Source organism: Xiphias gladius, chromosome 9, assembly GCF_016859285.1.
Source record: "Xiphias gladius isolate SHS-SW01 ecotype Sanya breed wild chromosome 9, ASM1685928v1, whole genome shotgun sequence".
Taxonomy (NCBI): domain Eukaryota; kingdom Metazoa; phylum Chordata; class Actinopteri; order Istiophoriformes; family Xiphiidae; genus Xiphias; species Xiphias gladius.
Genome location: NC_053408.1, coordinates 20,793,542 through 20,821,241, shown reverse-complemented (window position 1 = coordinate 20,821,241; position 27,700 = coordinate 20,793,542). Strand labels below are relative to the sequence as shown.

At 39.1% G+C, this 27,700-nt stretch overlaps 1 protein-coding gene across 1 annotated transcript in view; it reads left to right on the top strand.

The window, feature by feature from the left end:
• ca10a (carbonic anhydrase Xa) overlaps positions 1–27,700 on the top strand; it is a 251,524-nt gene that overhangs the window by 85,074 nt on the left and 138,750 nt on the right. Inside the window, exon 3 of the mRNA XM_040135518.1 lies at positions 19,127–19,269. Coding sequence (XP_039991452.1) covers positions 19,127–19,269 — 143 coding nt within the window. The remainder of the gene's footprint in view (positions 1–19,126; positions 19,270–27,700) is intronic.

The following is a 27,700-nucleotide window of genomic DNA, read 5'->3' as shown; positions in this document are numbered from 1 at the left end:
AAAGCCGTGGGAAATTGGAAGAAAAGCTAGAGCTCAGTCTCGTTCTGCTGCATGCAGCAATGTTGTTTCACTCATTTCTGCTGTGTAAACTGCCGCCCTTGTGGTTTGTTTGGCCAATATCACATACTCCTTATTCAAAAGGAACATTAAACATTTAGTCCATTATGTTTGCTTTCCCCCACAAGACATCCACCATTTTCAATTCAGACCACTTCAAAGTGTAGATATTTGCAAAAAGCAGATTATCTCCAGGACACATTGGCAGAGAAGTGGATCCTTTACCTTTAGGTAATTATAACTGTAGTTGTTTTTCTGCTCGTACCTATCTTTGGTCTCCATGGGGAGAGTTAGTGACGCGAAACTCCTGAGGATAAAAGTACATTTGCTGTGAATTGCAAGGTGTCTATCAGACGGGGGCCGGGCTACCAAATGGAGTCTGGAGTTTGCCCTCAAAGATCTGCCAGTAATTAACACAGCAAATGACTGACATTCTCTCTGTGGCTCTGTGTGTCTGTGAAGGATAAGACTATTTAGCCATTTTAGAACTCAGATAAGGACAAGTTGCTAATGTAGTGTGAGAAGCCTGACTGCTGTGGTTTACTGTATTGATATTTTTTACACTGCTGTCGGTTTGTTTTATTGTAGATGTAATTAATTGTGTTTCTATCAAAATGCTGCTCATATTTGTAGAAAAGAAAATGCAAATCAGTGATTTTTTTTCCATCAACTGTTATGTAAATATTCACCCAAAAAAAATGTAATCAGAGTAGTGTCTGTAACATTTCTGTAAATTTAGGCTCACTGTGGCACAATGGTGCAACTTCCCACTCGTCGTGCCATTTATTTTACCTTCAGGTGTTAAATTACTTCCCTGTGTTCACACATATTGTACCATCACTGTTTTCAGCTATCCATCCATGCACTTTCTATACATGCCTATCCGAGTCAGTGAGAGCTGGAGCCTATCCCAGCATGTATTAGGCAAGTGTCAGGTTACATCCTTGACAGGTCACCAGTCTCTCACATTGCTAAGGATGGAAGCCCTTAGCCCACTGATGGAAAAACGAAAGTGGCTAGGTGTGAGTGCAGTGCTACAGGTGAGAAGATGAAATATGATCAAGGAAACCCAGTCTACATACATGGGTTCGGGTCTGGTCACACAAGCGTTTAAAACGGCAAAATAAATAATATAATATATTCATGTCAATGGAATCCCTTTAATCAGTGGACTTAGTCTTGGCAGCAAAGTAAATCTGCATAGAGCTTTTGCAGAAAGTTCAGCTTAGTTGACCATTTTGCTGTTTTGAGCACAAGCAAGAAAAACACTGGGCGCTCTGACGTGCCAACACGATTGTCTCAAAGAAAAACATTAGGAGGTTGTATTTTTGAGGCACTGCTAATGTTGCTCTGAATGCAGACTGAAGGGGTCAGCATAATCCAAATAAAGTGCTTGTCAAATTGTCTAACATCATCAGAAACATCCTTTCAGATGGTGGAATCATTTGTCCAACAATTTTTGTAACTTTCCAAAACCAAGAATCCAACACTGGATTATGCAGCACTTTGTATGGTGTGTGGAGGTGTGAAAGTAGTCAGGGTTTGAGCTCTTTGGATTTCTTTTTTTTTCACACAACTACTACTGTCATTTGTGTGTACACAACACTATGAATGGTTTAGAGTAGAAACTGTTTGAAAGTTTGTGTTATTGTCCCCATTTGTGCACCTCATTACTTGGAGACTACAAGGACACAAATAAGACAGTGTTCTTGGAGAGATGCAGTGTTCTTAGATGTTTGAAGCATATTGTACCCTTAACAAACATAGGAGAACACATTTTTACACCTGTAGGCAATTTCCATCTTTTCACCTAACGTACATGTCTTGGGACTGGGAGAAGTCCACACCACCCAAACGAAACCCACACAGACATTATGAAAACATGAAACCTTTTGCCAAAGAGGTTGGTTTCAAACCCAGGACCTTCTTCTAACCACTGGGAGATTTTGACGGCTTTGTCAGCCCTTGGAAGACATACTCCCTTTCACTAAGAAATCTGTTGAGACACCCTCATGTGTTTACTGTCCTCCCCCTTTAACTTCAAAGCAACACCTACCACCCAATCCCCACACCCCATGATGTCTCTTACAAAACACCTGAGTCAGAATAAAAATCCCCTGTCTTCTTTGTCTTCTAGAGTAGAGTTCCACATCCTCCTCCTCTTCTTCCACTATCCCTCCAGCTCCACCTCACCCTGTGGTTGTTTATTCCGCCCCTGAGAGCGAAGGCCTCTGCTGGCCGCCAGCTTGTATATCCCAGACCATTAACAACATGACAGGAGACGTTAGCTTGACTGGCATGTTTATTGTTCTGTTGACTGGGCAGTGCTAATGAGGCCTTCCTACTGCGCTGGGCCAGCAGGATTACCTCAGCATTACAGAACAAGCACAAACAAGACCCACTGTCGCTGACCATTTCCCTGAGAGCATCCAAACACACACATTCAACATATGGGCTACACAAATGAACACAAACATTGGATTTGTGCTGTCTTCAGGTCCTCATACTAAATTCATACCTCGGAGTTCAGAAGTTGGATATGTGACTTCTTGATGCAATTTTCTGTAACAAATACAAAGTGGTACAAAGTAAGTTTGTAGTGGCTTTTACATCAGAGATCAAGCAGTGCTACTTTGCACTGTAGCTATTAAATAATAAAAAGAGAAAATCAACATTATGCATGTATTTGATGTTTTAATAATATTAACTTCAAAAGGCATATGCACACAGCAGTACTGGAAAGGTACTGGCTGCCCTACAGCAGGTCAACAATGAGTAGGAAAATGCACAGTGCACTCGAGTCTCAGTAAGTTGAACATTTTAAGCCACAGTGACATGGCGGTTGAAGTATCTTTAGCTTCTGCAATGTGATCCATTCCTAAAGGGGATTTGAGGAAATTGTAAATTTATTACATTAAATTGTAAATTGAAAGGAAATTGCGAGTCAAAATGTTGAGTGGGATTCAATCAAACCATTCATAAATTTGATTTGATCACTTAAGAATGTGTGTCACTTTGTAAACCTGGAGTCCCTGGAGAACTTCAGCAGTTTGAAGCTGTTGAGGACTGTCTGGTTCCATCCACACCTTTCCCATTAAAGAGACTGGATTGAATTGGACTGCAACCATGATCTTTTGGATATGTGAACAAACTGATACCCAGCCACACACCTTCAACCCATGATGTCCCCCTGCTAGCAGACCTATCAGCTAACAAAGACAAGTGTAGTTTAATATGAAGGGGAGAGTCAGCTATTTACTTCCATTTCACTGGATATATTTATGTAGCAAAGCTTTATTTTACAAGTCTGCAATTTTACAAATAATTTTTCAAAAACTTTTCAAAGAAGTTTCCTGAAAAGAATTTTGGTATTAATTAGGGAAAGTTCAGTTGGTGCACTTCCAATAAATATTTTAATTTTGCAACATACAGTCTATTAGCAAAAATTTTTCTACAGACAAACTCACAAATATAGAGCATGTGGAGAACAATATATTATTTAAAAATGAAAAATTGTTCATTCTTGGATTTAAATTGAAATTTTTCTTACAAGGGCATGGGATTAGACCAAAAGTACGTACTTTAGCTACTTTTAGGAAACCTGTAAAATAAAAAATTACAATTCATGTAAGTCAGCTAAAACTTTCTAATGTTTTTACAGATAGAGAAAAGGAATACAATTGATGTATAGTAAATCCTAAAAACAGCGTAGGAACTTGGAAGTGTATTCATTATTTACCAGTGTCTTTGATATGGTGATGTCAATACAATTTCTTTTGCATTGTTGATGGCTCATTAGGTATGCTTTGGATTACTTTGATTAACTGACTCTTTAACCCAACACTGATGCATATATCAGTTTTTTCATCAGTTAATGAGACTTGTTCCCTTCATTCTTCCCCTGGACATCTCACTGATTCAATCCAATTACTTATTAGAGCATTGACTTTTGCAGTCCTTTTTACTACTTTGTTGCCATTCATGTGTGATTAATATTGTTTGGTCAGGACTCCGTTTCAAACAACGGTAGTATAGCAAAACTTTAGTCAAAAAAAGTGGGGCTGTGTCATAGTTACATAAAAGTAGATTCACAAGTAGATATACAAGTAGAAAAAATGAAAAGGTAATTATGAAATACCTTAACACATGAATAAGCTGTATAAAATACAGAATAATTTGTAAAATAATTCAAGAAATTATTAGAGCTCAGCTCATGGTTGTAAAATGTTCTTTCATTATTCTTACTCGTTATAAGAGAGTTTTATAGGACTTCATTTTTATTTCATAATAGAATATACATGCAGTTTGACTTCATTTTTAAACTTTTTTAAAATTTTGGATATATGTAAATATGGTAGTTTTGTCATCACTAATGTGCAAATTAGTTTGTAATGTCATCTAGCATCATCGAGCAACTTTTCAAGCAGGTTCTAGCTACTTTCCTTTGAAAACAGTTCGCAACACTGTCAGTTAGCTCCTGTTAGCTTGAGTCAAGACAGCTCAAGTCAGTTTTATTTATATAGTGCCAAATCATAACATAGGTTATCTTAGGGCACTTTTCATATAGACCGTACTCTTAGTAATATTATTTACAGAGACCCAACATTCCCTCATGAGCAAGCACTTGGCGCCAGCTGCAAGTAAAAACTCCCCTTTAACTAATAGAAACATTAAACAGAACCAGGCTCATGTTGGGCAGACGTCTGCCCCGACTGATTGCGTTGAGAGAGAGAGAGAGTGGATGAGGGAGGGGGGTAACTTCGGCAGTGTTTTGACTCCAAGATGCCCCACAGAGAAAGATACACACCTCTGTGAAGCGCAAAAAGCCAGACAGCGGGTGTGTCTGAAATCACTCTCTATTTTCGAAATAGTGCACTAAATTAACTGTCTTTGTATTTGATCGTCTGAATTCTGAGTGTGTAAATTTATCCACTATATAGTACCCTCAAAAATTCGACTGGCATGAAAAAAGTAGTGTCCATGGCATGTTCACTACTGTCTGCTAACAATCCCACAATGCAATGCAGGTTTACAGATGCCAACATATACTCTACAGCTGACAGTGATGATGCAAAATGATGATGAATAGTTGGTTTCCAAATTCTCAATTTTCTGCTCGATACTGAGTGTCTAATATATAAAGAGCAGAGAATGCGTGAACAAGGGACTGATTTCGGACACAACCACTCTTTTTCTGTTGTCAATCGAGTGTAATTGTCTCAACTTGTTGTTCCTGTGTTCAGAAATGAGCTCTAGCTAAATATGACACCCAAAATACCAACCTTTTATTTTCAACTATCTTGTTTAATTTTCTCCAGAGCTTCCAATATCTGACTTGAAGGCAGCACCACAGAGGGCAGACACAGTAGTGACAGCTCTTGCAGACTGTAGTCCTCAATTTATACAGACACTTGCATTGCTTCCTGGCCTCTCTCCCTCTCTCTGTCTCTCACACAGATGCACACAGTCTAGTGCATTCAACATCACTCTGTATATGTGCATCTTGAAAGACGTTCAAGTACCTGCGACACCCTGCCTGCAATATTTGTCTGGTGATTTATATTTAGTTCTGCTAATCGTCAGCAGTAGTGTTAGTCCCATTAGCACTAATGCTACAGTTGATAAAAGGGGGCTATTCATGAACTGTGGTAATGAGACTATTGTGGGCCACGTGATAAAAGTCTCGCTACGACACGATAGGGTGTCACCGGCTGCAACGCAGCAGCATCATTTGTGTATGTGTTTTTTTGTCATTTTTGCTCGAGGATCCTTATTAGAAGCAAATGTCCTTTTTTCAGGGACTTGTTCATTAATAAGGTAATTTACAGAGATATCAGGAAAATGTCAGGGTAAGGAGAAGTACTGAGGTGTTTAGTCTATAGATGCATTCACATTCCCCAATTTTGTTACGGCTTATTCAAATTTTAGTACATTTTCTCTTTTTTAAACCTACTTGTCTATACAACGCTACCAAAATTAAAATTCTCTTCCAATCAAACTGTGGTGAAATTCATGACTAGTAAAACATAATTCACACTCACCGAGCACTTTATTAGGAGCCTGTACATCTGCTTATTTATGTCATTTCAGATATCCAATCAGCCAATAATGTGGCACCAGTACAATGCATAGAATCATGCAGATTCAGATCATGAGCATCAGTTAAATTTTATTATCAAACATCAGAATGCGGGAAAAATGTGACCTCATCGACTTTGACCGTGGCATCGTTGTTGGCGCCAGGCGGGCTGGTTTGAGTATTTCTGAAGCCGCTGATCTCCTGGGATGTTCGTGCACAACAGTCTCTCTTGGAGCTGACAGAAAGGCCACAGTAACTCAGATAACCACTCGTTATAACTGTGGTGAGCAGGAAAGCGTCTCGGAATGTACAACATGGCGAACCTTGAGGCGGATGGGCTACAACAGCAGAAGACAATGTCGGGTTCTACTCCAGAAATCTGAGGCTGCAGTGAGCACTGGTTCACCAAACTGGACAGTTGAAGACTGGAAAAAAATAGCTTGGTCTGATGAATCTGGATTTCTGCTGAAAGACACAGATGGTAGGGTCAGAATCTGGTGTTGACATTATGAATCTATGGATCCTGCCTTGTGTCAAATGTCCCGGCTGAGGGTGGTGGTGTAATGGTGTCGGAATGTTTTCTTGGCTCACTATAGGCCCCTTAATACCAATCAATCATGGTTTGAACGCCACAGCCTATCTGAGCATTGTTGTTGATCATGTTCATCCCTTTATGGCCACAATTTACCATCTTCTAACTGCTACTTCCAGCGTGATAATGCACCATGTCACAAAGCAAAAGTTGTCTTGAACTGGTTTCATGAACCGGATGGTGAGTTGTCAATCAGTGTACTTCATTGGCCTCCCTAGTCACCAGATGTGAATCCAGTAGGATGTCTTCGGGATGTGGTAGAACAGGAGATTTGCAGCATGAATGTGCAGCTGACAAAGCTGCAGTAATGATGTGATGCAATCATGTCAACATGTTGCAGAAACTCAAAGGAATGTTGCCAACATCTCCTGGAATCCATGCCACAAATAACTGGAGCTGTTTTTAGAGCAAAGAGAGGCCCTGCTCAGGATTAGTATTGTTTTCCTAATTAAAAACTCATTGAGTGTATATCAACTGTAGGAAATGGCTCCAAAACCTGGAGCAGTTCTTGCACCCCCTTGTGGGGGCCTAGTGTCACTTTACTAATCATTTCAAATTTTTAAATAATTTAAGTTAAAAAGAAATAATAAATACTATTTTTCATCACTTAAAGGAAGCTATTTTCAAGGTAAGTCTAATGACGCCCCAGCCCCTTGGGTTTAAACAAAGGCTGGATTACAAACCAGGAGAAGTGGACATCTGCCCCGGGACCCAAGGCAGAGAAAAGTCAAAACAAAACAAAAGTTCCATCAAGGGATTTGCACCACTATCTGTGGTCCTCAGAGGGGGTAGCTTGGTCACAATTCCCCTTCCCTGATGGAGGTGCTGGGGGCCCTACCTACGGCTGCCCCATCCCTGGGCTCAGATCATGTACCAAATTATTTTTCATAGTACGAAGTACATTGTACTTTTGGACAACAATGAATCATTGTCATTTCATGTCATCACTGTAAGGTGAATTGTTGCTTTACCGTTGGTTCCACGATTATTAACTGCACAGGCCTTTGTGGGAATTTTTTAAGGCTCTATATAGTGCATACATTTTACATTTAGAATTAGGATACTCAATTAAAGTAGTGGAAACTAAACATTTTAAGTAGTGCAAAGCAACAATGTACATTTACTCATGTACTGTTATTAAGTACAGTTTTAATGTACTTGTACTTTACTTGAATATTTCCATTTTATGCTGCTTTATACATACACGTCACTAATTTCAAAGGTTAATATTGTACTTTTTACTCCCACTACATTTACAGTATGTGACAGCTGTAGTTGCTAGTTAATTTTCAGATTAAACTTTTACATAAAAAAAATATATGATAAACTTATAAAAATACAACAAATTCTTAAAGATTTAACCAGTGGTTTGTTTGCAACCCTTTTGGCTTGCGACCTTTTACAAAATAGTGGTGTTTACTTGGGGCCCCTTGTCATGTCTGAGTTGTTTCCCCTCTAAGCTCCTCATATGGTTTCATTCACAGGTTTGAGAAAAGCCCATGGAAGAACTTTACTTTTTCTGCTTTCCTCTCCCGTTAATCATCTCACGACCCATCAGATTTGTCTTGTGACCCTTGGAAGGGCCCAACCCTTAGGTTGAGAGCCCCTGGACAAAACTAAATGGCTGTATATAAAGTAATTAAAGTCCAAACACTAGCTCCCGCTCACCCAGCTACAACAGTAAGAATGCTGCTTACACGCTGATGCATCACCATTACCAATTTAATACCATCATTAATACTTTTGATTCTTAAAGTATTTTTGCTGATAACACTGATGTACTTTTGTGTTTTTACATTGTTGTGCTAGTATTGTCACTTAAGCAGTGGATCGGAGTACTTCTTCCAGCACTGGACATGGTGCACCAGGCAGGAAGTAATTTCAAGCACAGCCCATCCTTCCCACTCTTACAGCTGGAGCTGTCCAAGGTCCTAATTTCGCCACACTGTGCACTAGTCTCTACGAGAGAGTGAAACGACTGCACTTTCCATATAAGACTGCTGTGTTTCCCAGGGTGCCTGACTGTTAAACAGTAATTACAGATGCATTGCTTGTGCCGTTAGGCTTGTGTAATGAATATAATCATTATTATAAACGTAACGTATATAACGTATATAATACTTTCACGCATTAAAGTAAACCAACTTTAGTGAAAGTCAGTGTCTGAGTTCTGTTCTGTTGCCCACCACCTCTGGTTTAGTAGTTCAATTTATCTCACCCAATTGGAGCCCGTGTTAGTTGTTTTTGTCTGAAAGTTTGATCGTTTTGGGAGTTAAACACTGAGTTTACTTAGTCTGTGGTGTTTGCTGTTTGCCTCTTATTTATGCCTGAGTTGTGTTTATCCGGATGCTTTTAAAACCTCTGCCTTGGCCCCTGAGTATGTCTCTGCACTACTGTCCTGTCCACACAGCCCTTGTTATGTATGCTTTATATGCTTTCTTAACACCTTTCATACAAGCCAAACTCTGCATGTAGAGATTACAAATGTTGCAGTGCAAAGATGTGTGTTATATACCAGCCCCCACGCTTCTCTTTTTTGCCTCAAATTTACAGTCTCCGTGTTCCCTCTGCCACAAAAAAACCAATGACAAGGTTTTTTATAAATGTACTGCATCTGGTCCCTGTCCAGAGCTTTTATATAAAGCATATTTCCTTCTGTTCAGAGGCACACCAAAATGTCTGCTAAACTGCCCCCCCAGTGAGTAAACAAGATGGAACCTGCAGTGCCAGAACAGTGTTTCAAATTGAGAGCTAGCAGAATATGACAGCTCCTTTAATGCTGCTCTTAGACATTCATTATCATTAAGACGTTGGTTCCCATACCTGCTTAAGTAAGCATTTATCCCCAAGCTGTTAGGTCTCCTTCAGCACTCTCTCTCTCCCATTGCGGGCAAATTTGCAACCCAGCTTTGCATCAGCAGTTACAAAAGCAAGGCACTTTTTATAGTTGATGCTCGTCCAAGAAATTGATGTACAGGATACATCTGGGTCTTTGGAGAGAGAGGCCAGGAGGGAGAGGAAGGCTGTGTCTTTGTGTGTGTTTTAGCATGTGTGTGAGTGCACTTCTCCAATTCCCTCCTCTTTCCCAAAGACTATTACTCTAACTTTTCATCCATATCCAGTTGACAGAATAAAGACATTTCATTAAGGCTATCTCTGTGCCTGGGCCTGTTTAATGAAATGAAGACCTCTGCAGCCTCCAACACTGTTCTTTGTGTATGTGCATGTGAATGGATATATGCTCTTAGATATGTGTGTGCATCTCATTTAGTCTCCTTTGAAAATAGGAGGTGGCTTTTTAATTTTTGTAGTACAGCCCGTTGTATAGATTTACAGCTTTAAGCTCTTTCGGCGTGTCTGCATATGTCCATATAATGCATTTTTGGTGCTGACATTCTCCAAGCTGCTCTCTATAATGAGCAACTATGTCTCTCCAGGCTTTGGATTTATGACTACATGGCTATCTGTGAGATACTCGGCTGTGGAAGTAATTAATGTAGGGCATAATTGTCCAGTGTGCATCTCTTCAGACCACAGATCCCACCTTCACCGCAACCCTGAACTCTAATAAGCCCACAGGGACGACCCAGCGTGCACCTCAGAGTCAGCCGAGGCAGCCGCATAATTAGTCTGCAAACATGCCCTCACACACCCACGCCGAGGCCCGAGCTTATGACAAGGCAAGATTTTAATGTGGAAAACATCCACTCTCAGACTAAATATAGGCATCTGACTGTAATGTAAAACAGTGTTACATTCCTCTTCATGAAGACATTTTGACTAAATAAAACTTAAAAGCGAAATTAAAACTTTCTCCCAAGCATGAGGGAATGGGTGACAGATAGCAGGACTTTTTCCTGACAGAAAGTACGAAAGCAGGAGTATTAAATCTTTGCCTCCACACTGTCACATTTCTTAAAATTTTCACATTCTAAAGACTATATTCTGCTACGTAGGGTTGAGTTATGTGAGTTGTCTAATCTAGCATAATTGTTTGGCTTGCTTTCACCATCACATTGATTTTACATTACAGCTAACCACTTTGGAAGCCATGCTGCTATGTTTTAGAAGTTGGGAGTTTAAATATATTCTCCAATTCTAGTCTTCTGTTGGTTTCCATTCATTTCTGTGGCCCGTCCATTTGTTATCACTCTGCAACCGCATTTATTAATCGTAGAATACAGTTAAATAACCATACCAGTGTACCTGCAAGCAGTACAATACAGTTATTCAAGTCTTATATGTCAGTACAGTTTTCGAATACTACAGTTACCAGTTATTATTTCAGATTAAGATCAAATTATGATAACATAAGCTTCATGTCAATCAAATACAACATTAAAGTACTGCTTACTTGTCAGTGGGAGAGAAATAATGATCCAGTACTAAATTACAATAACATAAGTGGCCAATCTGCATGAGGAGTACTTTTACTTTTGATATTTTACGTAGAATCTGTCACTAATACTCATGTACTGTGACTAATTTTACTAATTCAGAATGCAGGACCTTTACATCCAATGGTGTATTTTCCATTGTGGCATTGTTAATTAATTTAATGATTTCAACATTTCTTTCAACACTTTTAGCAAATCATAGAACTATACCTTGTATTTCTGCTGACCATTTACAGAACTTTTGGTTTTCCAGTGCATTTTCTTTACTGTTCTAGCCAGACACTGGTTTCCATTCATTTACGCATGGTATGAAACTCAATAATGTGAGTGACTTGCTTGAGCCCTGTAGCAAAGCACGAAAGGCCACCAACTGGAAGTAAACCAGGAATTAACCCCTGACACCCCAGGTCAGCAGGGAGCCTCTGGTGAGCACCAGTTCTGCGGGATAATACTATCCGCGTGAGTCAACACTCGGAAAATGTTTCATATCAATCTGCTCTTAAAATGCCTAACTATGCATTTTTAATGTAACATTGACAAAATTAATGCAGACTTGATGTTGACTTAGATGGATCACACAAATCAAATGCAAGTTGGAGGCGGTCTACTAGTGATTTTCAAACCATTTGAAAATTAATGGAAACCAATGGACATCTGTATAGGTGTAAAAGTAAATCCATAAAAGAAAAGTGGTTGACGCTGTACCTTGTATACAGACAGGTGTGCTGGAAAATAAGTGATTAATCACACTGTTGAATAGCCATGTTCCAATCCAGCAATGTTTCTTATGCGTTTGACATGACAAGTAACAACAAGCCCAAACATTCTTCCAAAGGACAGCAACATAGGAGCCGAGCAGTCAACCATCCAAAAGAACACAACAAACACAACCAAAGATTTTTAAGGCCTAATCAGGTGAACTCCCCATAACAAACCGATGAAAATGAAAGAGAAAAATACATTCCAGAATCTAACATCATGTGAAAATATAGCATAGCCAGCAAAAATTTATAGCAGGGTTGGGAGATGTAACAATATATACTGCAAGAGGATAACAATTTGTCAAATGTCATGAATTTAAATATACTTTTTAGGCTGAGGTCACAACTCCTTTATTATTTATGATCGGTCACATTAGGCAATTTTGCAAATCATGGATCAGAACTCCTGGATATACGGGATATTTCTATTAGTATGATGAAGTACCTTGATTTTTTTTCTGGTATTTAACTCACTGGATTAACTAAAACATCATTATATGTCAATACCATGATATGAAATTATGTTTCTATAATGTTTATGTACTGTATAAATGACTTGGAGATATAGATTGAAACCTTGAAAAGACACTGTTATGGACTTTAACTGTATCTTAGTGGGTGTACACTGAGTACTGCTTGAGAGAGAGATGACAAATGGATGCAGTGTAAGAAGCTGGAAAGATTGTAACTATTGTTTTAAGTTGGCTATTCAACTGCTGGGAAAGCTGTTAACTGTGTTTTCTCTAAATATGCCCAAACTGCATCCAGCAGTGTGAAATCTTTATTTGTTTGGCCCTTTGGACAAAAAAATGGGATGAAGACAGGCCATGAAACAGAAGCCTCCCACCCTCACTTGCCCTTTTCATTTCCACATTACACATCTACTTTGTCAGACATCTGCAAAAGGCCACACCATATATCCCTGTCCACTTTTACGCCTTGCCAATAAGAAATGAAAGTGACTCTAATGCTTGTGAGCAGGCTAAGTGAAATATAGGAGTATCAGTGCTATAGGAGGGTGTGTGTACATTATTGACAGAGCTGCTTGTGCCTCTGTCAGCAGTGAGTGATGTCCCATGCTGCTGTAGTTGCTTTCAGGAATCTATCAACTGCTAATAATTATGTGTACATTTACGACAAGGGGCCCGGGTTTAATGGATCACTCCGCTCACACTCCAATTCCCATTCTGCACATGGATTTCCTGTCATTTTCATGAAGGATTTTGCATGAGAAGAGGTCTCTCTCTCTTTATGTCTCTCTCTCTGCTTCTCTCTCTTCCTCTCCCTTGAACTTCCCTCCCTGATAAAACATGTTACTTCCTAAGTCAATGCTACCTTTAACAAATGTTGACCCGATGCATTTTTAATCTGTTTTTAAAATTCTACCTTGATGTTATTGCTCCTATGGAAGGATAGTGATAGAGTGCTACTGACAGCAAGAATCCTTGATTTGAGATGCATGGATATGATGCACTAGCACAGAAACTCATTAGTGGCTGATGCTCATGGTCTCCGTCACGAAGTAATATAGCTTATTCACAAGAATAAGGTGTAAAGTATGAATGGAATAACTTCTTTTATTGATCTCTGGTGGAAATTCACATGTTACGGCAGCACAGGAGACCTAAGTACTACTTGAATAATACAAATTAAAATAAATTAAGACATTTAGGAAATTAGAGGGATGACATTAAGAAAGCTTTGCACACTATATACATCATAATACTTTATATATATATATATATATATATATATATATATATATATATATATTTGGAATGACACATGTTTCAACCACTGGGGGCAGAAGAAATTCTACAGGTGAAAACCCAAACAAACTGTGGCGGTATCTGTTTGTACATGCAAACAAAAACATGTACAAACAGATTTGTACATGTTGCATCAATTCTCCTTTCATTTTTTTCTACAAGTCTTTGAACTGCTGGAGGGATGACCAGAATTCTTCCCTAAGATGGTCCTGCATTTGGTGTTTCTACACACTAGTTACTGGTGGTTCTGTCCCCTTACTTCTACAGCAAACCCATGACCTCACCCAGAGTCGGTAGAAATTTGGCCTGCTCACACTATGAAGCAGCTTCTGCTGCAATTGCCACTGATACATTATAATGAACCCGCTCGAATGACTAGAGACCCCTTCTGCATCTCGGTCAAACATTGCAGTTCACTGTGAAGGGCTTTGTAAATATCATAGCTATCGCCTGCCAAAGTTTGGCGAGCTCCTGTTCAAATGACAGAATTGGAGGAGAGCTTGTTGAAGTTGCCAGCAACCCCACATCTAGTCCTATGCTGCTACTGCTGCTGCTGCAATGCTCTGCTGACATAAGTGAGGGCAGCAACTTGCTACCCCCTGGTGAGTAAGGACTCTGTGAAAGTCAGCATAATATCGAACATTGTATTTAAGGTCAAATTTAGAGGTGTATCTTGTGAAACTCCAGTATTTACTATTTTACTCTGGTGTGGTGCAGGTCAACACATTTTTTGCCTGTGATAAAGTCAATGTATTGACAGCACATAGAGAGAGCTCTCACCTTCAGCAGGATTACCAAGCAAAGCTTTTTATTGCATTGTGACTCAGTGTTGTGTGACTAAGGTCTTCCAGCATGCCATAACTTACAGTATGTCTGCAGCACAGTCACCACGCTGTATCTGTAGTGGACCTATTTTTCATCTTTTGATCAGTGAAGGATTAAGTCCGGATGGTTTTTACAAAGCGATTTGACAAAAAACTGTCGTTGCCATGACCATAAGATGGCATAGGATGGAAACACTGTTTCAAGGCACTGGCTTAACTGTGCTTGATGTGATTTTAGATGAATAATAGATATGCTTAAGGGAAACTCTTTATAGGCAATGAAAGGCCTCAGCTTTTACTATTGCTTGCTTATTGTACCACAGTGTGTTGGTTACAAGCACAACTCTAAATTAAATAAATTTGTGTTAATCTACATTTTCAACATCCCATTTAATATATAACATGCTCAAAATGTCAACATTTTAGCAAAGATCTTGCCAAAATATATTATGTAGAATTTAAGTTATATTATCAATTCTATATTCCTTTCCAAAAGCCTAAAAGCATGATTGGGGTTTATTACAACTTAGGTCTTATTTTAGTAGTCTTGGCAATCATTTCTATTGGTAATAGTAATACGGTTTTCACCAAGTTAATTACGGAGATCTGGGAACACAGATAAGCGGTCAGACTATTAACCCCCAAATTAGTCAAACTTATTTGGAAAAAAATAAAGGTGAAAAGTAGAATTATTACCAAAACTTTCTGTTGTATGATAAACAATCATGACAGTTTTCAATGTCCAGAATAACCTTTTGGGCCCCAGGGCAAACCTCCAGTTTCACTCCCACTGTGAATTACGCAAAGTATTAGTACTATTTGTCTATGTTGGAATGTGATATAGCCCTAGATTTGCTGTTTGGCATACGATTAAATACATTTATTTAGTACTTTATTGGTGACACAAAATTACAGTTAACCAAATTACAACAAATGGATTGCCACGCAGTGATGTGGGGTTTTTGGAGTCCCCAGGGTCTGCGGTGACACAGACAGTGTTATCATAATTGATGTAATACACTTCCTTTAATTCAAGCTTAGATCATGTTGGTCTTGTTTGAAATATTAATGCTGCATTAATTCTTTTTTTGACCACTTAGGGGCAGCAGAAGAAGCTGAAAACACAACACTAACATATTATATATTATATATTAAATATTAAGTTGACATGGCAAACATGTTTGCCATCACATCCAGTAGTTATGGAGTAATATTAGATTTCATTTGGAGTCATGTTTCTGACCACCTAATAAACGCAAGTCCAATATTCGCTCTTATTTAAGCTCTGTTATGGTCTCCACCATCTCCTGAGAAAAATACCTGGCTGTTCAGCTGCTAAATGTGGCATTATGTTTACCAGGTAGTAACTTTGTCTGTCTGCTGTTTGGTGCTGAGTAGGTAGTGTACAGTGGGTTTATTATCTTTCACTGAAAACATGGATTTTCAGTGAAAAACAGGGTTGATTAGAACTGTGAGACTGAACCAAAACATTACATGGGCTGTACAACCAAAAGAATGAGCTGAAAGAGGTTAAGATTATGCATAAAAATAAGGGGAACTGCAGAGTCAGCTCAAAATGTCTGTTGGTTTGTCATTACAAGTGGCACCTTTCACATTATTCAGCTATTTTACCCATTGTTAATATAAAAATATGGATAAGATCATAATTCTTCGCTCAGATAGCTCACTCCCTTGTATTTGTTGAATTACTTTAGCTAACTGATTACTGTTATTATTAATTGTGGCACACACTGTAATATCGGCACATACACTCAGCTAACACCATGTTCTTGGTAGAAAGGGTAATGAATACACTGCCACCTGTTCCACTTGACTCCATGCTTTTATCTGCAGAGTGACGTGTTGCTTTCTCTGTAGAACATCTATGAGCACCACAAACAATTTATGTGGCTCCAAATCATGTAGGACTCATTGAATTGCTGAGTCTTTAGCTTTGAATTCACGCTGTGTCGTGTCTGCTTCCTTCTGATTCATAATGAATTTGCATATTTTCAAATTATCTTTGCTTTTGTTGGAAATCTCAGTGGAATTTGCATAGCACAATTCCAGTGAGTCATCTCTGCGTAATAGTGTGTTCCTAAATGGAAAATGCTGCTTTAGGCTCCAGCCGATATTGTGGTAAAAAGCTGCCTCTTGCTAGAGTTGACAGTGATAAGCCTTTACTTCCAATCCTGAGAAGGAATTGAATTCTTGCTCCCAGTGGCCAAGTCTTACATAAGAAAATGACTGGCTGCGATGCCTATCACTCCCACAGTGCTGACATTCTCTCATGGTGCCATCCTGTCCCCTCAGTCTTATAGTACATGTGTTAGCTGATTATAGGCTGATTCCACTTCTCTCAGCTCTGTGATATCTCCTCCGTTCAGAAGGGAGGTTTTGACCAAATTATTAAAAGTCACTGCAGATTAGTTTAACCCACTAAGCTTCATGATTCTCATCCTAGCATTGCCTGCTGCAGTATGAGTCTAGCAATCCATACTACTGTGTCTTCAATATGTTTAAGATGGGTGCATGGGAGCCAAAAAAGTTCAAAATTAAATGACTTTTAGTGTGGCATAGCTGCCAAAAATAGGTGGGGGAAGGAAGCTTATCAAGTATCCAAGGTGACCAACTTCCTCCAGGGGCTTGATAGAGCTACCTTCATTTCTGAATTCTTTGACACTTTAAATATAATGAGTTCAAATGTAGCACAATAAAACCTAGAAGAAACATGATGTCAGCTTAATGGAGTTAATGCTAATGTTAAGAAACAGACAGGAGTGTTAGCTTGGTGCAAATTTTTCTCCTGTTAAAAAAGAATTATGGTCCATTTGGTTTGATAAAATTGACGTAATGTAGTTTGATTAGATATTTAGATGGTTTTAAGGTGTTTGGGGGAATTCCTTAAAGGGGCACTCCACCAATTTTCCACATCAAATCAAGTTACTCACCATAGAGACTGAAACCAGTCTGGGAAATGTTTATGTCTTATATGGTTCTGGAGAAGCTAATAAACCCTTCAGGATGTCATAGTGATGTCATCTGGGCTACTGAATTTTGAACTGGGGGACAGAGAGAGGTTAACGTTTGACGAAGATATAATCAAGCTGAATTATGGGAAATCAGATCCCTTTTTTTGTTGGGAACTGCAAACCAGGATATTTTGGCTGCCAATGCTTTTAATGCTTTAACTGTTCTGTGTCCTTTGAGTCTTTCAACTTCATGCAATTTTAATACTTAATTGGTGGAGTATCCCTTTAGAGGTCAGGTGTGTGTAGCCTGCAATAGGTATCCAGGAAGTAGGTAAATGAGACAGTGGTAGAATTCATATTTAATTAATAGTTTGTGCTTGCGTACAATTACATTAAATTCTACTTCATTTTAGAGGAAAATATTACACTTTTCCTGTACTATTCCACTTGTTTCTTTCTTAAGTATCAGAGAACCCAAATCAGTGCACATTTTTAAACAGCTCATCTGTTTTCTTGCTTTTTCCTGATTTTATAATTTGAGTTATAATAATCCAACTATATTACTTAGAAGTCCCTGTTCCCCATAATGAGTATTTTCACTTTCAATACTAAAGTATATTCCACTGGTAAAATGATATTTATTCAGGTAAAAGTTTGATTGCAAGACTTTTACTTTGATGGAGTTTATACTTTTAATTAATTAATTCAACAACAGATAGTTCAGGATCTGAATACTTCTTCGAATGGTGCTCAAATCTCCAAGCTAGATATACTGTATGTATCTGAGAGGCAGTATTTAGAGGTATGTATTTCCTCCCTATAACTGAGGTTATATGTGTAATCGCCAACTCTGGGTCCTTCTGTGGTTGGGAACGTTTTAATGGGGTGTAAGTTTTCAGGTGTAAGTTTAATGTAGGATTTTTGCCTTTGCTTTTATCATACAAAGGGTGTTTTGTTTTGTGTATAAAGGGCGCCCATACAAAAGAGAGTGAACTGCTCTCATTGGACCAAACGGATGTTGTTGCTGGGGAGTTGAGGAGAGTGATGTAATGAGTTTTTTATAAGGGACTTTTCCTTTTTGATATTTATGTATTTATTTGCATTTCTCTCACTTACAATTGACACGTTTGTATAACATTTCCGTGTGTGGTATGTATAGTATGTGCATTTGTGTCTGCATGTGTTGCTCCGTGTTCTAACTGCTCTCCTGCACAGGGTTTGAGCACTATTAATTATGGACACAGTATGTATTCGGGGTGATACAGTATTAGTATGGCCATATACTGTAGTAGACCAAATGGAGATATTCTACTAACCTGGTTCCATTTTATTTTAAGTTACAGAACACTAAAAAAATCCCAAGAAAATTGGTATGATGATCATGTCACGACAACAATAAAATACTGTGAGAGATCTTTGTAAATTCTTTAAATTAAAAAAGATTTTAAATATTAAAGGATGTATCATTTAGGTGCAATCAGCAGGTTCAATCCCATAACATTGCTCAAGCCATCAAATACCCTCATCAGCTGAACCATGCTAATAACAATTCACCCACTGTTAGCTGGGCAGGTCTCAATCAAAAAAAGTCTACCCAACTGTGTGATCTCTCAGTGGAATGCCCTCCTATCTCTTCGGTGCCTTTTGAACACCCCTCTCTTTTTCTGTGTTGTAGTGCCGTCGTTCTGGGGGCTGGTAAACTCGGCCTGGAACCTGTGCTCGGTCGGGAAGAGGCAGTCACCAGTCAACATCGAGACCAGCCACATGATCTTTGACCCCTTCCTCACGCCCATTAAGCTGAACACAGGTGGACGCAAGGTAAAGACAAACAAATGCATACACACACTATTTTCCGCTGTCTGCTTGATGGATCCTGGGGCTTTGTTGAGTCCGCTGGTTACATTTCTAAGATGTTGCTCTGTACTGCTCTAGTGCTTGTCACTATCGTGTTGGTTGTTGTTTAAGTTCTATTTTAGTTTGATACGGTGTGTTTCCTCAACTGATGCTCCTGACTGGTGTTTGTGTTGGCGGACAATGTGAGCTATTTGTCTAACAAACACTCTCCTGGAGATAAAATACAGAACAATTCACCTATTCAAGGACGCACAATGGTTCAAGAAGAGCCATAACTTTATTTTAAGGGTTTTACGGATGAAATCCTGCAGCCTAACAGCGGATTACTCAAGCATATTATCTATTATTTACTCCTGTACAGTGGTGTACCAAGGACAGTGTGTATCAGAAATCTGTTCCATCCTGTGCCATATGACAGCAGCTAATTGGGAAGCCCTCACAGATGGGCTGATTTCAAAAGTGCACAGTTGCATGGTGGGTTTAATGTTATGATTAGTTTATGTTTACATGCCATCAGTGAGCACAGGGTTAGCCTTGGGCAATGATAGTGTGTACAGGATGCATTGCAGATTACCACCTATGGTAAAAGTGTTCTAATGTCTTCATCTAGATTCCAAAATAGACCAATTTTATGTCCTTGGACCCCTTATTGGAGGATTTAAGTCATTTAAATGAATTGTAGATCTGTCTACACTCCTGTATGAGAATATAATAGTATTGGTAGGGAAACCTGTGATTTGAACAGTCACTCATACATTGTCTCTTTGTAATAACTTCTGCTTGAAATAAAAATTTAAGTTAGCAATTCTTCGTTTTGCAAGGGGTCCCCTGCTGCTCCTTCAAGAACTCCACTCTGAGAGCAGCCATTCTGCAATGTTTCCGCAGCAAGGATATCACTCACAATGGCACAATTTCATTATTATTAGGATGAATCATAATGAAAATACAGAAGCTGAATGAGAGCTAGAGAGAAAAGACTCAAATAGTAGGAGATGTGCCGCCTTGAAACTTCTCTCTCCGAAAAAGCAGCAGGTTTGTCATTTCCTCAAACACCCAACAAGATCTTTGTTGACGTTTTCTTGACAAGTTACCTCTTGCTGGTTTCTTGGTGATGACTTGTTGGAGGTGTGCTTGTTTGCACAAACCTCAGTAATTTCTTCTTTCAAAAAAAAAGCTCACTGTGGCTATATCTTTTTAATTCATTAATTCCTACAATATTTACTGATCCAATGACCAAATTAAGCCAAATATATTTGCAACTTGTTTCTTAGACCAGTTTTTATTGAGTAATAGCACCACTAGCAAAGCTGTGTTAATCTAAGTGGCAAATACATTCCATTTCTTTCCTTTTATTGCTCCACAAAAAAAAGCCTCCTGCTTGTTCACCAGTGGAAAGCTTTTATTGTGAAACAGTTGCAGCAGGAAGTGTTTGGTTTGCATTAGCAATATCTTAACACAGCCAATTTATCTCTGATACAGCTGTAGGAGAGTGATCACTAAACAAATGAGACTAATATGGTAAAAAGCGATTTGTAAGAGTAGAAGTAAACTCCAAACCACAGAGATTCCGTACAGATAGAATACAGAGAGCAGAAAGCAGCAAGGCATTTAAAAATACAACTTTGGCATTGAGCCACTCAATTTAGCAGAAAATGGAGATCAAGGTAGCATAAGGTTCTGTAACCACAACACCCCTGGTTTGAATCTGGCCAGAAACTTTTGTTGCATGTCATCCCCTTTCTCTCCCCACATCACCTGTCCATTTTTCTACTTTACACTATCACACTAAGAAAGGTAAAATACCCCAAAATTATGGGTATTATCTTTGTTAAGAGATTGTCCTGTAAATAGGTCATCTGTACAAGTAGCCGATTACACCCATAGTTATGTTATATTGTTAGGTGACCAGTAGCGGCCATAATAATTATGATGGGCGCAAAGGAGGAAGTCAAGTGACATAGTATACAGAGCGACAAAGTCCACATTAGGAAGAGGGTTGGGGTGGATGGATTGACAAAACACAGGACTTTCACACGGGAGATCGCTGTTTGTTTCCCACGTGAAACCAATCACCATTTTATTACCTTAACCACCTATTTATTATTGTAACCATGACAACAAAGGTACACCTGCAGCCTTAGGGCCATTATTTCAGGAGACTCTCCTATGGCGGGTATCATAAGGTTAGGGACACATGACCTATGTGGTCCTTTAGGTTGGAGGACCAACAGCACCAACGGCCACAAGTTGGTCCCACTAGAATCTGCCACAAAACAGCGCTAGGTTTAGCAAAACCTGGCAAAGCAGAGCTAATTATGCATGTGGAAACTTGCTATTGGTTTTCTATACTTAACCAAACTTCCAAACTTATCAGAATAATCAGAGGACGCTCATACTCTTATATGTATCATTTTTGAAAATACGAACAAGTGACCAATTTTGTCGTGTTTGTCTTGTGACCTTTTATGTGCGGTATGTAAAATTATTCATACACGCATTGACACCGCTGTGTTTAAGGTTTGGTCAGGTTAAGGCAGAAAAATGACCTGATTAGGTTTAAAAGTTATTATAAGAGAATCTTCGTCCTCATGGTTAAAAGCAACCAATTCTGACTCTCTGTAACTCTGGAAAAAGACAGTGGTCTCTCATGTCAGAGTCTGACACTTTGTTATTCAGGCTTCCTCTCTATGTGGATTTTGAGGCTATATTACGTCAGACTACTTCCACCTTTGCTCCTGCCAGACAAAAGTCCTAATTATACACACGAGATCTATTGCATGTCTGACCGTCCTGGAATAGGGACCCTCCTCTCTTGCTCTTCCTGGGGTTTCTTCCTTTTTTTCCTGTAACCCCTTGAGGCAAATTTGTGATTTTGGGCTATATAAATACATTTTTTACTTGGCTTAAAAAATGGACAAAATGTCAAATCTCATGTTTAGACATTTTCACAATTAAATGATGTTGTTTTTCCTTGGAGGACAGTCCCAGCATAGGTGGAAAGGGAATAACTGAAAATTAGCTTTCAATCACTCAAGGTTGGTTTGAGCTGACTGTGTTAATATTTATGAATCTGACAGCTAATTAGGGTGCCAATTAGTAATTCTGAAAATGTGAAAATTCACTAGATGGGATCGGTGTTGTAGATGTTACAGGTAACAAAGTAAAAAAAAACAATTAAAAAAAAAAAGACCAGGAACTCAATCATAAATATGTCGAGATATCTCGAGATTTTTAGTCCAAAAGCCAAACGACTCTTTCTTTCTCATGCTTAATCTCCCCCTCCTTCCTCTCTCTCTCTCACGCTGCAGTGGCCTAAATGTAATCTGTTGTGTCTCCATCTCTCTGAGCACCTGAGCTGTCAGCAGCTGAACACGAAGCTGGCTTCACCTTGTCAGTGCTGATTCATCCCCGGTCTGTCTTTCGCTGTTTGGCAGCCAGTCAGCCTTGGCCAAACACGCTACAGAGCTCGGTAAAGAGCTTCCGCTTTGACTCGCCGTAGCTCGGCTGGCCACCTCGACACAGAGAGAGCTTAAGCCCACTTTCTGCCCGGGACGAAAGCAAAGATTAACCCTTCCCATGCCTTACAACACAACACACACACACACACACACACACACACACACATTAAAAAAAACTGCATAGGAAGATGAACTCATCTTTAAGTAATTTTTTGTTCTGCCCTGTATTCTGGGCAATAAATAGTCAAAGGAAATTGAATTGACCTCCAAAGAGAAAATTTAATTAACAGCGAGGAGAAATGCAAGGCTATGCGTGGTGGGTTAAAGGAATCATAGTTATTAAAAGACAGTATTAATTGAATATTTACCCTGCCATAGATAAGCTGCAATTACTTGAAGAGATTTTAATGAATTTAATCACTTTGGAGCCGGAGATGTAAAAAACAATTAAAAAAAAAAAGACCAGGAACTCAATCATAAATATGTCGAGATATCTCGAGATTTTTAGTCCAAAAGCCAAACGACTCTTTCTTTCTCATGCTTAATCTCCCCCTCCTTCCTCTCTCTCTCTCACGCTGCAGTGGCCTAAATGTAATCTGTTGTGTCTCCATCTCTCTGAGCACCTGAGCTGTCAGCAGCTGAACACGAAGCTGGCTTCACCTTGTCAGTGCTGATTCATCCCCGGTCTGTCTTTCGCTGTTTGGCAGCCAGTCAGCCTTGGCCAAACACGCTACAGAGCTCGGTAAAGAGCTTCCGCTTTGACTCGCCGTAGCTCGGCTGGCCACCTCGACACAGAGAGAGCTTAAGCCCACTTTCTGCCCGGGACGAAAGCAAAGATTAACCCTTCCCATGCCTTACAACACACGCACACACACACACACACACACACACACACACATTAAAAAAAAACTGCATAGGGAAGATGAACTCATCTTTAAGTAATTTTTTTGTTCTGCCCTGTATTCTGGGCAATAAATAGTCAAAGGAAATTGAATTGACCTCCAAAGAGAAAATTTAATTAACAGCGAGGAGAAATGCAAGGCTATGCGTGGTGGGTTAAAGGAATCATAGTTATTAAAAAGACAGTATTAATTGAATATTTACCCTGCCATAGATAAGCTGCAATTACTTGAAGAGATTTTAATGAATTTAATCACTTTGGAGCCGGAGATGTAAAAAAAAAAAAAAAGTGATTTCGGAGTCCTCACTCTCTCCGTGAAGTGTTTCCCCACACATTTATAAATAATGCTTATGGAACATGATTAGACGTCTTTTGTCCTTATCACAGGGGATCTATTAGCACTGTGAAATCAGTGGTTTCCCTCACATTTCGGGACCTAGGACTCTCTCCTGCTTTTGTGCTCACGCTTTGAAGTCAGGTGTGTGCAGAATAGCATTGCGAACATCAGTGCCAGGTGGTGGTTTCCACAAAAAGGGATATTTAGTAATGGCGTCTCGTTAAGTCGAATTCTGAGTTCGGCAGAAGACGTGCTTTCAAAGCTTTTAATCATATTTCTGTTGCTAAACGAGCTCCAAATGCCTTTGTGACAATCTGTGTCCCTTCTGAACTTCAGGCAGATTTTCTACTTTAGTTTCTGTCTCTCTTCTTCTTGTGTTCATGAAGAATATCTTTCCCTAGTTCTGATCCACCCGATGAGGAAATCTGACAAACTGGCAAGTTGGTGGGAATGTGTGAGTGTTGAGGTATGTGTGTGTATGATATTGGCAGCTCTGAATCTGCCTAATCACTGGGAGTGTTAGGTAGAACAACAAACAGCGGGCTCTTGGATGGCAGCTGTACTTCACTCTAGAGAGACTAACCACATTCTCCAGAGCCAGCCAACCAGTTGCTAAATCTCTGTCTGCACATGACTTTAATATCCCGTGTTTGATAGCAGATGTTTGACATCTCATCACTAGAGTGTGTGTATCTGTGTGTGAAGCTGTCTGCAATCCAGTGCTGGTTCTGCTGCTGGTGTTGGGTCTTTTTGGCTATGATTAACAGAGGCAAAAGCCATGTTACCTAAGACCAACAGGGAGTTCAAGACTACTCATGTTGACTAGTCGCAATGTTCTGCAGGTTGGTCATGTCACAGAATATTGTTTTGTTTTTTCTATTTCTCCTTTTTATTTAAAAAAAAAAAAATAACAGCAATTTCAGACCCACTAATAACAAGTACTATGTTTTACAGATATTGTAGAATGGGGGGGGGGTCAATACTACAAAATTTTCAATCCAATACCATATTCTACCAGTTCAGAATCACCAATACCAATACAACACAGATTACTTTTATGGTTAAAGCCTGGCGATGTGCTATCATACAGGGTAGAGGAATGTGTCATTGTTTATGACACTAATGCATCATTAACATATACTTTTTAACGGCATCGGATGATTTGCAATATCTTCAGCATTTCTTTTTTTCTTTGATACCAGTGTTCATATTCAGAGACCAACAAACAAACAAAAAAGACTGGGTGGTATCAGAACTTTAGGTATAATCAGCATCCTTACCTGTACGTGGATTCTTCGTTTTGCGTTTTTGTTTCGTGAAAACTGACCTGCATAATGACACAGATGCGTCAGATATGTTTTGTTTCTGCTCTCCTTTGTCATGCTCTGTCAGGGATGTCCCGTAATATTGATCTGTTTAGTCCTTGCAGTGTTTCAAACCACCGTCCTGACACAAAATTTAAGATAAACGTCAGTGAGTGAAGAGTCAGCTGTCGGCTCCTCAGCCAACTAGAAATAAGATCTGGGCATGACATCATAAAGCTGGTGTTGACAGTGCAGAGATGAAATCATACAGTGTGGTGTTGAAGGATAGTTTGTCTTCTGATTTCGGCTATCAATCATTCTCATTACAGTTACATTAAACATAAAAACAAAAACAAGTGCAATGTGTTGTGAGTGAGAGAAATGCCATTATTTAATTTATTATTTTATTTTATAATTATTTTATAGTCCACTTTATCAGGTTTTAGTGCAGAGCCATAGTTCACCGAAACTTCACGATGGTCTGAAGAATTTAATTCACCTCCGGCTCTCTGTAGAGTTTAGCCTGTGATGCTTTCATCTCCTCAGCCACCATCTCATTCAAATCAGTGTGTTTCCTCCGTTTCTCTTCCCCTTTCTGTGGATTACTGTATAGATGAGCCAGGCGAACAGTTCTGTTGTGGTACAGAAACACATGAGAGTTTTTGTTCCCACAGGATTTCTGCGGTTGCACAACTATAATCAAAGTCAATGTACACTATGTCTGCATTTACTCAGCCATTGAGTGTGTGCTCCTTTCTAGCTGTCAAGACTTAAAAATCTGTTTGTCGGTGGAAACCAATATGTGCGGTGTGTTTAGTCTTTGTAAGCTTCAATAGTCTTTAACTGTGTTTTGCTAGCCATCTTACTGGCATTAGCAACACTGTGTTTTTTCCTGTTATATGGTGATAAAAATAATATATGATAAAACTATTGTATTAAAGAACATCTTTAGGTTACCAGGCATATTAGCACTGGTATTTTTCCCAACGCATATATTTCCAGTCAGGCACTTTGCAGCCTGTGCATACAACTGATGATTACAAATATAGACTCAGTTGGCAGTTTATTAGGTACACCTAGCTAAAACTAATGCCGTCTAACACAACAGTCCTGCGATAAATCCTCCCTTCGTGAAGGTTATAATGTTCAGTTTTTCTTAAAAGTGTTTTCGAGAGTCACTGAATCAACTGTATGATCATTTTGTAGGATGCAGTGTGTGGTACTGTTGAGCTGCACCACATTATACTGAGAGATGTGTGTTATTTAGCCTACCTTCACTGATATAAATGGGGTGGTAAAAACAATAGAAACACCCTGACACTACGGCGGTTGTCCATAGACTTTAAGTAGCAATATTAAGCTACATAAATCAAATGGCTGCCACTTCTTATAGAATTAACAGCAGGATAAAGCAGCAGAAAATGTTGAGACGAACTCCACAGCAGCTGTAGCTGACAAACAGACAAAACACTACGTTGCGAAGCAATGCAGCCGTCGTTGGTGCTCTCCTCTCTACAGCAAGTTACAACAATCAGTCATTTGTTGCACACATCTGTCTGAATATCACTCTGTGAGTCCTCCACAATCTGCTCCAAATCCAACTTGTCAGCTAGTTCATTCTCAGCGCAAAAATATAACCAGTCCACTGGGCCTCTCTGGACACACTGCGCTCCTCCAAGTTTTCAAACACTGAGCAGCCACAGACCATGATGCTGCAGACTCACCAGCCGCTTCTTCTCTGCTGCAGCTGCTGATTTGGCTCTTTTAATTTGTAGAGTTCTCACACGGTTAATCATAACATCATCATGTGGCTTTGGTTTGCACCCTGTAATGATTTTGCCATTAAATTTAGTGAAATACCTGAGTTTAAAAAATGTTTATATAAGATGAAAATAACTGATTTAAAAAAAAATGCTTAATATTAAAAGAATTTAACTCATTATTTTCTCCCCAGATACTGCCAAAGTGCCAACCAGTTGATGTATTACACTTCTAGTGCCCACGTCTTTCAATTACTACTTTCATTACAATATATGAAATTTCACAAAGGGGTTTTCTTTGAAAAAAATTGCATTGCTGACACATTTGTGTAACTTTATATCAATTATCATTAGCAGTAAAACTTCTTGTGGCCTTTAATTTTTCATGACTCTTGGATCTAAAGCACCTTTGGCTTGTGAGTGGGAGAGGGTCACATTCATACTCTTGTCCTGTCCACATGTTTGCGGCTTTGCAAATAAGAGTCAATAGCCTGACAAGTATGAGTGTGCAAACACACAAGCTGATGTCCGCTGCAAAAGACGGAGAATGCATTGCAGTACGGTAAATATTTAGTTATGCAAACATTAGATGCAAATTAATTAGACCAGAGTTTGAAAATTAAAATAAAGTCTGT